A 12,500-nucleotide genomic window follows, 5' to 3' on the forward strand; every position below is an offset into this window, starting at 1 on the left:
AAAAAAAAACGTATACACACACACAAACAGGTTAAGCGTGGCATGTGCGGGACGGCTGGGGATGGGTATGGATTTTTGGGACCATGGATCCCACAGCACTTCACCTTGATAGCCCGTTGTAATATGACGCCGGTATTGGTCTATGCTATGCCATGGCCATGAGGGTTATCAGCGGCAGCTTTATAATACCTTATCATTAATAGTTGTATCAATATTACCGTTATTATTATTATTATTATTATTATTATTATTGCTATTATAAGTATTACTATTATCATTACTATTAATGGCTGTAGAAGCATTATTATTGCTATTACTACTACTAGTTCTATTGGTCCTCTTTCTGATCCTTTAACCTCCCCTTCATCCTGGATGAAAGGAGTATATTTGTAAATATATTTATCATTACTACTACTGCTAATACTATTATTACTATTTCTTATTAACTGGATTTTTCAATATTATTATTATTATTATTATTATTATTATTATTATTATTATTATTATTATTATTATTGCTATTACTGTTGATATTGTCACCTTCCTCATACCAAATTTTACATTTACATTTTGTCTTGTGTGATGCTATTATAGTCTTCATCGTTATTATTGTCATTATAATTATTATTAATATATTTTCCTCTTTCATTTATGTATGTGTGTATATATATGTATGTATACACACACACACACACACACACGTTTTGTTGGTCTTTGTATTTGTATTTTGCATCTAATAAAAAAAAGGGGGAGACAATTGGATACATGAGGAACAGGTGTGCTGAAGGGCGGGGCGGAATTAGACAGGTGTGCTGAAGGGCGGGGTGGAATTAGACAGGTGTGCTGAAGGGCGGGGTGGAATTAGACAGGTGTGCTGAAGGGCGGGGCCAAAACACGTGAACACGAAACGTAAACCAAATACACATGGCAAAAAGTCCAGGCTAGACCCTCACAATTTCCACATGAGAGGAGATCTTTAATTTTATTCATAGCACTTTTAGTCTATGCAATGTCTTAAAAAAGAGATTGTCTTAAAGCAACTTTACAGAAATAGAAAAAAATTCAGAATAAAAATGACAAATATTAAAATTTTAATGTTATGAGGAAGAAACCTTGAGAGGAACCAGACTGAAAAGAGAGAGGGATTATAAATCATTATAAACACTGAGAGTGGGATTATAAATCATTATTAACACTGAGAGTGGGATTATAAATCATTATAAACACTGAGAGTGGGATTATAAATCATTATAAACACTGAGAGTGGGATTATAAATCATTATAAACACTAAGAGTGGGATTATAAATCATTATAAACACTGAGAATGGGATTATAAATCATTATAAACACTGAGAGTGGGATTAAAAATCATTATTAACACTGAGAGTGGGATTATAAATCATTATAAACACTGAGAGTGGGATTATAAATCATTATAAACACTGAAAGTGGGATTATAAATCATTATAAACACTGAGTGGGATTATAAATCATTATAAACACTGAGTGGGATTATAAATCATTATAAACACTGAAAGTATGATTATAAATCATTATAAACACTGAGTGGGATTATAAATCATTATAAACACTGAGTGGGATTATAAATCATTATAAACACTAAGAGTGGGATTATAAATCATTATAAACACTGAGTGGGATTATAAATCATAAACACTGAGAGTGGGATTATAAATCATTATAAACACTGAGTGAGATTATAAATCATTATAAACACTGAATGGGATTATAAATCATTATTAGCACTGAGTGGGATTATAAATCATTATAAACACTAAGAGTGGGATTATAAATCATTATTAACACTGAGTGGGATTATAAATCATTATAAACACTGAGTGGGATTATAAATCATTATTAACACAGAGTAGGTACACGTTGCTGACATAAACACGTTGCTGACATAAACCTGCAGCTCCTAAGGCTTTTCCTCCATGCTAATTTAGATGCTACCAGTTTATTTTGATGTCAATTACGTTATAAATTCCTAGTTGAATGTTTTAGTTGTGTGTGTTGTGTGTTGTGTGTGTTGTGTGTTGTGTGTGTTGTGTGTTGTGTGTGTTGTGTGTTGTGTGTGTTGTGTGTTGTGTGTGTTGTGTGTGTTGTGTGTTGTGTGTGTTGTGTGTTGTGTGTGTTGTGTGTGTTGTGTGTGATCACTGTACCAGGATGTTAGTTTTCGTTCCCAAATTATTTTTCTTAATCCCAGCCCTCACTTATCTGGAAGTGTGATTTTTACATATTACATTTATTATCTTGTAGCTTTATTAAGTTATTGTTAACAAGTACAGTATTAAACAAAATAAATAAATAACTGCATTAAGTGCTATTTCATGTGTGTGTGAAAGTGTTTTTTAAATGATCTGAAATGTGCAGTAGTTATTGTTAAAAATTCAGCTAATATATTATAATATACTGTAATATAATATGTGCTGTTATTATTACAGCCAAGATTTCAGAATTATATTTTATAATTTATCCTGTAAATGTTCAGCTGCCTATAGACCAGTCATAGAGATTTTAAAGTAGAATACCAGGATATAGTTAAATACTGAATCTCAGACAGAATCCAATCTCTGAATTTTAATGGTCTTTTAAAGGATTAAACATGAAGTCACGTTGATTATAATCCGAGGAGTGTTTATGTTCTCGACAGGAAGCACTACAGGAAGATTCGCAGCAGCGTCATCGTCATTCAGAAGAATTACCGAGCTCACTTCTGGAGAAAAGTTTACCTGCGTGTGCACTCAGCCATCATTGTTCTCCAGAAACACCGCCGAGGACAGCTGGCACGGAGACTTTATCAACAACTCTGGGAGAAGAGAGGGAGGGAGGAAGAGGAGAGAAGGATGAGGGAGGAAGAGGAGAGAAGGATGAGGGAGGAAGAGGAGAGAAGGATGAGGGAGGAAGAGGAGAGAAGGATGAGGGAGGAAGAGGAGAGAAGGATGAGGGAGGAAGAGGAGAGAAGGATGAGGGAGGAAGAGGAGAGAAGAATAAAAGAAGAAGAGGAGAAGAAAGAGAAGGCGGAAGACGAAAAGAGAAAGAAACAGGAAGAACTGGAGGAGCAAAGAAGAGAAGAAGAGAGGTGGAGAAAAGAGAAACATGAACAGGAACTTTTGCAGAAAAAGCTTGAAGACGAAGCTATCAGGAGTAAAATAGAGCAGGAGCAAGAACAGGACACTGAGGATCTATCTCCAGCATACAGCAGGTACTCTGATCTTTATCTAACTAAATAAAGCTGAAAAACTATTTAAAACTTCAGAAATCTCCTTCAATCAAATGTTTTCATTTTTGAAACTGTCTTAATATCTTAATATAGCTCAAGCGTTATTCTTTAAAACCTTCAAAAACACCACGAATCAGATTTCCCCAAAATGTTAGCATGGCTACTTTTGTAAAACTTTTATAAAACCTTTATAATCTCTCAGACACGATGGCCATTTATTCATTCATACATTCATTCAATACCGCTTATCCAAACGTCTCGGGTCACGGGGAGCCTGTGCCTATCTCAGGCGTCATCGGGCATCGAGGCAGGATACACCCTGGATGGAGTGCCAACCCATCACAGGGCACACACACACTCTCATTCACTCACACACACACACTACGGACAATTTTCCAGAGATGCCAATCAACCTACCATGCATGTCTTTGGACCGGGGGAGGAAACCGGAGTACCCGGAGGAAACCCCCGAGGCACGGGGAGAACATGCAAACTCCACACACACAAGGCGGAGGCGGGAATCGAACCCCCAACCCTGGAGGTGTGAGGCGAACATACTAACCACAAAGACATTTACATTTACAGCATGTGACAGACCCCTTATCCACAGCGACGTACATAAGTGCTTAAATCTCTAACATTGAACACATTAATGCTGCTCACTAGGTTACATACTTAAGATACCATGAGTTTAAAATATTTGTTCAAAGTTACAATGAAAAAGTGTCAAAGGTTTTTTTTTTTTTTTTTTAAATGCAAAAGATAAGGAAAGAAGTGCTAGTTGAAATGTTTCCTGAATAAGTAGGTCTTCAACCGCCGCTTGAAAATAGCCAGTGACTCGGCTGTCCGGACCTCTAGGGGAAGTTCATTCCACCACCTCGGTGCCAGAACAGAGAAGAGTCTTGTAGTATACTTGCCTCTTACCCTGAGAGATGGTGGAACCAGTCGAGCAGTGCTGGTAGATCGGAGGTTGCGGGGTGCAGTGCGAGGAATGATGAGGGCTTTGAGGTAAGAGGGAGCTGGTCCATTTTTGGCTTTGTAGGCCAACATCAGTGTTTTGAATCGGATGCGTGCAGCTACCGGAAGCCAGTGGAGGGATCGCAGTAGCGGGGGGGTATGGAGAACTTTGGCAGGTTGAAAACAAGCCGGGCAGCTGCATTTTGGATCATTTGCAGAGGACGGATTGCGTTCATAGGTAGACCTGCCAGCAGTGCATTGCAGTAATCCAGTCTAGAAATGACAAGAGACTGAACAAGTACCTGAGCAGTCTGTGTGGGGAAAATGGCCGAATCCTTCTAATGTTGTAGAGAAGAAACCGACATGAGCGAGTCACATTAGGGACATGAGAGGAAAAGGACAGTTGAGTTTCCATGGTTACCCCAAGGTTGTGAGCTGTGACTGAAGGGGAGATCAGATCGTTGTGCAAGGATATAGTAAGGTCATGACCTGGGGATGAATCACCTGATGATCAGCAGTTTTGCTAGGATTGAGCTTTAACTGATGAGCCAACATCCACAATGACATGTCTGCCAGACGTGCTGAGATCCGTCAGAAGCTGTGGTATCTGAGCCACCAAGAGAAGATAAGTTTTATTATATAAATCTTCTATATGTATCATCAGCATAGCAGTGGTAAGAGAACCCATGTGAGGGAATAACTTCACCAAGAGAGTGAGTATACAGGGAGAAAAGAAGAGGACCAAGTACTGAGCCCTGTGGGACGCCAGTGGAGAGTCTGCGTCGAGCAGATGTCACTCCCCTCCATGTTACCTGATATGAGCGTCCTTCCAGGTAGGAAGCGAACCATTCCCAAGCTGATCCGCAAATCCCAAGACTCTTGAGGGTGGATAAGAGAGTCTTGTGGTTGACCGTATCAAACCCTGCTGAAAGGTCAAGGAGGATAAGGACGGATGACAGTTTGTCTGATCTAGCAGCATGTAGCTTCTCAGAGACATCCAAAAGGGCTGCCTCTGTAGAGTGAGCTGCTTTAAAGCCAGACTGTTTGGGATCTTGGAGGTTGTTCTGTGAGAGATAGACAGACAGTTGATTATAGACAATGCGTTCAAGAGTTTTTGAAAGAAATGAGAGAAGTGATACCGGTCTGTAGTTACTGATGTCTGATGGATCCAGAGCAGGTTTCTTTAGGATGGGAATAACCCTTGCTCTCTTGAAGGTAGTTGGTACCTGACCAGATGCTATGGATCTATTGATGATAGTGGAAATGAAGGGCAAGAGGTCTTGTGAGATGGTCTGGAGCATAGTGGTAGGGAGTGGATCCAATGGGCAGGTGGTAGGATTGCAGGACTGGATGAGTTGTAAAATCTCTTCTGCTGCCACAGTTGAGAAATGTGACAACGAAGGTGTAGGGGAATCCATACTCTGTGATGTAAGTGCAGTCGGGGCTGAAGTGAAGGTCCGGCAGATTTCCGCAGTCTTCTCCTGGTAGAAAGAAGCAAAGTCTTCTGCAGTCAGGGAGGATAAAGAAGTTGGAGCTCGGGGGTCGAGCAGAGAAGAGATGATGTTGTGGAATTTCCGAGGGTCATGTGAGGAAGCTTCAAGCTTTTCCTTGTAGAAGGAAGTCTTGGCAGAAGTCACATCTGAGGAGAATTTGACAAGAAGTGTTCTGTAAAAATCAAGATCTGCGTCAAGTTGTGATTTCTTCCACTTTCTCTCAGATGATCTTAGCTCTCTTCGATTGTTGCGCAGCACATCTGAAAGCCAAGGAGCAGGACAAGAAGTTTTCTTGGGTTTAGTGAACATAGGGCAGAGGAGGTCCATAGTTGAGGAAAGAGATGATAGGAAAGTATCTGTGGCTGAGTCTAAGGGTAGTGAGGAAAAAGACTTAGCATCAGGAAGGGAAGAAAGAGTGCCAGAAGCTACAGATGAAGGTGAGACAGAGTGAAGGTTGTGGGGGGTAAGAGCGAGGGGGTGAGAGGTAGTTTTAGGTAAGATAGGTAGAGTGATGGTGAAGGATAAAAGGTGATGATCAGAGACGTGTAGAGGGGTAGCAGTCACGTTTGTAGCTGGAGAAGGACGGGTGAAAACCAGAGGTCTGTCAGGGGGGAGCTATCGGAAGGGAAAGCACTAAGCAGTGAGTCCATTTCTTCCAGGAAGTCCCCTAGGGGACCAGGAGGGCAGTAGACAACAATGATAACAAGGTTGATAGGAGAGGTAACTGAAATGACATGGAATTCAAAAGAAGAGATGGTTAAATGAGACAAGAGGAGAGGTGTAAAGCACCATCTCCATGACAACAATAAACCTGTACCACCACCCCTGCCTGTTTCTCATGGTGAGTGAGAGAAAGCATAGGCAGCGGATGGAGCAGCTGGTGTAGCAGTGTTCTGTGGGGACGTCCAGGTCTCTGTTAGAGCAAGAAAATCACAGGAGTAATGGGAAGTTAAAGCAGAGATAAAATCAGCTTTCTTTACAGCAGACTGACAATTCCAGAGCCCACCTACCCCCACTGTGTGAGACACAACAGAGGAGGGTAGATGGGGTTACTGGGATTGTGACCTCTGCTCTGTGGATGAGAGAGAAGTCTGTGAGAGAAGACCTTGCTGTACAGAGATGGGTTTAATGCACATATTTGTAATCAAACAAGTGTGAGAGTTAAGGTATGGTAGAATATATCAAGCAGAACTAGACACTAATGTTAGAGAGAGATTCTGACAGACCTTCAATTTAAATAGGTAAGCCCCGCCCACAATCACACCTTAAGGGAGACTGAAACTATTCCTGATTAATCAGCTGAGAGAACAACAAAGACCAACACTATAAAATCAACAATGCTATAGAATATAACACGATTCACATCACACTACTGTAGAACAAAGTGAGTTAAACAGATAGTATACAAAAGACAGGAACCTACTTTACCAGAAGACAATACGATGGCCAAATGTTTCTAAACCTCCAACATTCCTGTCTGACTTTAATACAGTTCAGTTAAACACTGTCATAATGCAGCTTTACAGCTTTATAAAACATCAGAATATAAATGATAACATTTTACATTTAAATGTAAATCTCTCCCTTGTGCTGAAGGTCAGTCCTGAATCGGCTCTGATTTGTTCCCTTTTTGTCTTTTCCTGCAGGATTCAACAGGAGGAGACAAACCATCAGTTCTCCAAGGTACAGTCAGGATGTGATTTACTGAAGATGTTGAGCTTTATATCTGTGCTTTAGAGAAATAAGTGAGATGTTTTACATCCTAGAAGTGGTTGTGTTCTTTCTTATGAAAGTGCTTCTGTGTTTGCATTGCAGTATTCATCAGAAGAAGAAACTCGTCAGATGGAGAAGATCTTATGTCTGGAGCGAGAAATTGAGCGGCTTCAGCGGCAGCATGATGAAGGTTTGGCACTGATGAATGAAGGGTCTCGTGAGGAGCTCCGTCAGCGTCGTGATGCTGAAATCTACCGACTGGAGAAGGAGGCATCACGTGTGGCTACAGAGTTCCTGGAGATGCTGGACTTTGGAGGTCTGGAACCATCACTGTCCAGTGAAGAAAATCTAAATGAGAGTGTGGCACCACTGGCTGAGGATGATGAAGATGAAGGGTTTCAGGCTGAGGATGAAGAATGTGCCCCACTTCCAGACCTCCCATCTCCTCCTGCCACTGAGTTGCTGGATCTGAATGTATTGTGTTTAGTTCCTCCTCCACCAGCAGAATTTGCTCAGGAACTGCTGGAAAGTTCTTCTCTCAGACACAGCAGAACATTAGAGACATTACAGATTCCTGCTTCAACTTCAGCCTCTCCAGCTTTATTTGCTCAGGAATCTCTTGACACCTCCAGACCAAAATCTGCACAGAATTCCAGCCCTAAATCTCTTTCTACTCTCAGATACAGCAGATATTTAGAGACATTTCCTTCAGCCTCATTCTTTCAGGATATATCCAGTCCAAAATCCGATTCAAATTCCATCCCACAATCCACTCTCTTCCTCAGAAACAGTGGGATTTTGGAGCAGACACAGCCTAATGCTCTACCTTCACCACCTGCTGTAGATTACAGTGAAGTGCAGAAGAACATCAGGAACTGGGATAGAGATTTGCCAGAAACAGAGTCTGATTATGACCGGGAGGAGTATGAGTTAGAGGAGGCGCTGGAGAACCTTGCTGATGGACATGCCACTGATGAGAAGATGCTGAGGAGGTCCTTTTGCACATACAACAGCATGGATTCCTTCAGAGGAAGTGCAGAGTCGGTGAGGGACTGATATTCAATGTTATAAACATCTTCCCTGATCGGGGTTGTCTTAACATCTGCACAACCTGTTACCCAGGATTTAAAGCTTTTAAATTTGGTACCATTACTTTTCTAAACTCTGTAATTCTGTAACATCATCAGTTACATGAGGAACATCATCAGTTACATGAGGAACATCATCAGTTACATGAGGAACATCATCAGTTACATGAGGAACATCATTTCACTGAAATAACTCAGTTTAGATTTTATAATGTTTAACTACGGACGAGAATTTTGAAGTTGATCATTCTGAGTAACTGAGTTACAGACTCAGACACACACACACACACACACACACACACACACTCATAGATACAGTATATCACATAAGTAAGTACACCCTCACATTTTTGTAAATATTTTATTATATCTTTTTATGTGACAACACTGAAGAAATGACACTGAGCTCCAGTGTTAAGTATAGTGAGTGTTCAGTTTGTATAACAGTGTAATGTAGTGAGTGTTCAGTTTGTATAACAGTGTAATGTAGTGAGTGTTCAGTTTGTATAACAGTGTAAAGTAGTGAGTGTATAACAGTGTAATGTAGTGAGTGTATAACAGTGTAAAGTAGTGAGTGTATAACAGTGTAATGTAGTGAGTGTTCAGTTTGTATAACAGTGTAAAGTAGTGAGTGTATAACAGTGTAATGTAGTGAGTGTATAACAGTGTAAAGTAGTGAGTGTTCAGTTTGTATAACAGTGTAATGTAGTGAGTGTTCAGTTTGTATAACAGTGTAAAGTAGTGTGTGTATAACAGTGTAAAGTAGTGAGTGTTCAGTTTGTATAACAGTGTAAAGTAGTGAGTGTATAACAGTGTAAAGTAGTGAGTGTATAACAGTGTAAAGTAGTGAGTGTTCAGTTTGTGTAACAGTGTAAAGTAATGAGTGTATAACAGTGTAAAGTAGTGAGTGTTCAGTTTTTGTAACAGTGTAAAGTAGTGAGTGTATAACAGTGTAAAGTAGTGAGTGTTCAGTTTGTGTAACAGTGTAAAGTAGTGAGTGTATAACAGTGTAAAGTAGTGAGTGTATAACAGTGTAAAGTAGTGAGTGTTCAGTTTGTGTAACAGTGTAAAGTAATGAGTGTATAACAGTGTAAAGTAGTGAGTGTTCAGTTTCTGTAACAGTGTAAAGTAGTGAGTGTATAACAGTGTAAAGTAGTGAGTGTTCAGTTTGTGTAACAGTGTAAAGTAGTGAGTGTATAACAGTGTAAAGTAGTGAGTGTTCAGTTTGTGTAACAGTGTAAAGTAATGAGTGTATAACAGTGTAAAGTAGTGAGTGTTCAGTTTCTGTAACAGTGTAAAGTAGTGAGTGTATAACAGTGTAAAGTAGTGAGTGTTCAGTTTGTGTAACAGTGTAAAGTAGTGAGTGTATAACAGTGTAAAGTAGTGAGTGTATAACAGTGTAAAGTAGTGAGTGTTCAGCTTGTATAACAGTGTAAAGTAGTGAGTGTATAACAGTGTAAAGTAATGAGTGTATAACAGTGTAAAGTAGTGAGTGTTCAGCTTGTATAACAGTGTAAAGTAGTGAGTGTTCAGCTTGTATAACAGTGTAAAGTAGTGAGTGTATAACAGTGTAAAGTAATGAGTGTATAACAGTGTAAAGTAGTGAGTGTTCAGTTTGTGTAACAGTGTAAAGTAGTGAGTGTATAACAGTGTAAAGTAGTGAGTGTATAACAGTGTAAAGTAGTGAGTGTTCAGTTTGTGTAACAGTGTAAAGTAATGAGTGTATAACAGTGTAAAGTAGTGAGTGTATAACAGTGTAAAGTAGTGAGTGTTCAGTTTGTGTAACAGTGTAAAGTAGTAACTCAACACACAGACATTAATCTTTAAACCGCTGGCCACAAAAATGAGTACACAACAAAATTGGGCCCAAAGTGTCAATATTTTGTGAGGCCATCATTATTTTCCAGCGTTGCCTTAACCCTTTTGGACATGGAGTTCACCAGAGCATCACAGGTTGCTACTGGAGTCCTCTTCCACACCTCCATGATGACATCACAAAGCTGGTGGATGTTAGAGTTTATGTTGCACTCCCATTTCAGGTCTTGGGAAATGTTAGTGCCCAGAAACTTAAAGGTCTCCTCAGATGACACCGGGCTGTTAGATATTGTGAGGGGGAGTAGTGTAGAGGGGTCTTTCCTAAAGTCCACCATCATCTCCACAGTTTTGAGGGTGTTTAGCTCCAGGATGTTCTGACTGCACCACAGCACCAGCCGCTCCACCTCCTGCCGGTATGCAGACTCGCCGCCATCTTGGATGAGGACAATGAGCATAGTATCATCTGCAAATTTCAGGAGTTTAACAGTTTGGTCACTTGAAGTGCAGTCATTAGTGTAGAGGGAGAATAGCAGTGTGGAGAGGACACATCCCTGAGGAACGCCAGTGCTGACTGTCCGAATGCTGGAGGTGACACTTCCCAGTCTCACCTGTTGTTTCCTGTCTGTCAGGAAGCTGGAGATCCACTGACAGATGGAAGGGGGTGTAGTGAGCTTTATGAGATTGGAGTGGAGAATTATTGTATTAAACCCGAACTGAAGTCAACACACAAAATCCGGGCGTATGTCCCTGGGCAGTCCAGGTGTTACAGAATGTAGTGAAGTGGGATGTGGTAGCTCAGTGGTTAAGGTGTTCGACTACTGATCGGAAGGTCATTGGCTCGAATCCCAGGTCCACCAAGTTGCCACTGCAGGGCCCCTGAGCAAGGCCCTTAACCCTGAATTGCTCAGGTATATATACTGAAATAAAAAATGTAAGTCAGTCTGGATAAGTGTCCGCTAATTGTAAATAAAAAAATTCCAATGTTGACTGCATCGTTCAGTGATCTGTTTGCACAGTAGGCAAACTGTAGGGGATCCAGCATCTGTTATGTTTCAGACTTTAGTTGGGCCAATACTAGTCTTCATGACAACAGATGTCAGAGCGACAGGTCTGTAGTCATTCAGTCCAGTGATAGAGGGTTTCTTGGGGACCGGGATGATTGTGGAAAGTTTAAAGCAGGAGGGGACGTCACAGCTCCAGAGATCTGTTGACGATATGGGTGAAGATAGGAGCCAGTTGATCAGCACATGCTTTGAGACAGGAGGGGGAGACACCTTCTGGGCTGGGAGCTTTCCTTGTCTTCTGTCTCTGAAAGAGCCGATTCACATCCTCTTCACAAATCATGTCTTCATAAAAACTGATGTAAGACATCACAGTGTCAGTCAGTTCATCCAGGCTTCCAGCCTCACAGATACTCCAATCAGTGCAGTCAAACAGTCTTGTAGTTCCTGCTTCGCCTCACTGCTCCATCTCTTCACTGTTTTGACTACAGGTTTAGCAGATGTTAGTTTCTGCCTGTATGTTGGAATAAGAGGAACCAAGCAGTGATCAGAGTTCCCCAAGGTTGCCCTGGGTACAGAGCCATATACGTCCTTCAGAATTGTGTAGCAACGATCCAGTGTGTTTTTCTCCCTTGTGGGACAATTTATATGCTGTGTAATCTATGGCTGTACCTTTCAGTCACAGACAGCTGGAACCACACAGCTGTGTGTGTCAACAATAAACCTGATTCTGATTCTGATTGTCTTGGCCACTGTGCTGCAGCTCAGTTTCAGGATCTTGGCAATCTTCTTATAGCCTACGCCATCTTTATGTAGAGCAACAAATCTTTTTTCGGATACCCAGAGAGTTCTTTGCCATGAGGTGCCATGTTGATCTTCCAGTCCCCAGTACGAGAGAGTGAGAGCGATAACCCCAAATTTAACTCACCTGTTCCTCATTCAGGGGGCACGGTGGCTTGTAGTTAGCACGTTTGCTTCACATCTTCAGAGTTGGGGGTTTGATTCCTCCACCTTGTATGTGTGGAGTTTGCATGTTCTCCCCGTGCCTCAGGGGTTTCCTCCGGGTACTCCGGTTTCCTCCCCCGGTCCAAAGACATGCATGGTAGGTCAGGCTCCCCGTGACCCGAGGTAGTTCTGATAAGCGGTAGAAAATGAATGAATGTTCCGCACTCACACCTTCTAACACTA

The 12,500-nt window shown here is 41.1% G+C and overlaps 1 protein-coding gene across 2 annotated transcripts in view; it reads left to right on the forward strand.

Annotated features, from left to right (window-relative positions):
- Positions 1 to 12,500, forward strand: part of myo10l3 (myosin X, like 3) — a 66,860-nt gene that overhangs the window by 41,240 nt on the left and 13,120 nt on the right. For both annotated transcript variants that reach the window (XM_047815156.1, XM_027136813.2), the window contains exons 21-23: positions 2,676 to 3,227; positions 7,342 to 7,378; positions 7,511 to 8,452. In XM_047815156.1, the coding sequence (XP_047671112.1) occupies positions 2,676 to 3,227; positions 7,342 to 7,378; positions 7,511 to 8,452 (1,531 nt within the window). The remainder of the gene's footprint in view (positions 1 to 2,675; positions 3,228 to 7,341; positions 7,379 to 7,510; positions 8,453 to 12,500) is intronic.

Source organism: Tachysurus fulvidraco, chromosome 6, assembly GCF_022655615.1.
Source record: "Tachysurus fulvidraco isolate hzauxx_2018 chromosome 6, HZAU_PFXX_2.0, whole genome shotgun sequence".
NCBI lineage: Eukaryota > Metazoa > Chordata > Actinopteri > Siluriformes > Bagridae > Tachysurus > Tachysurus fulvidraco.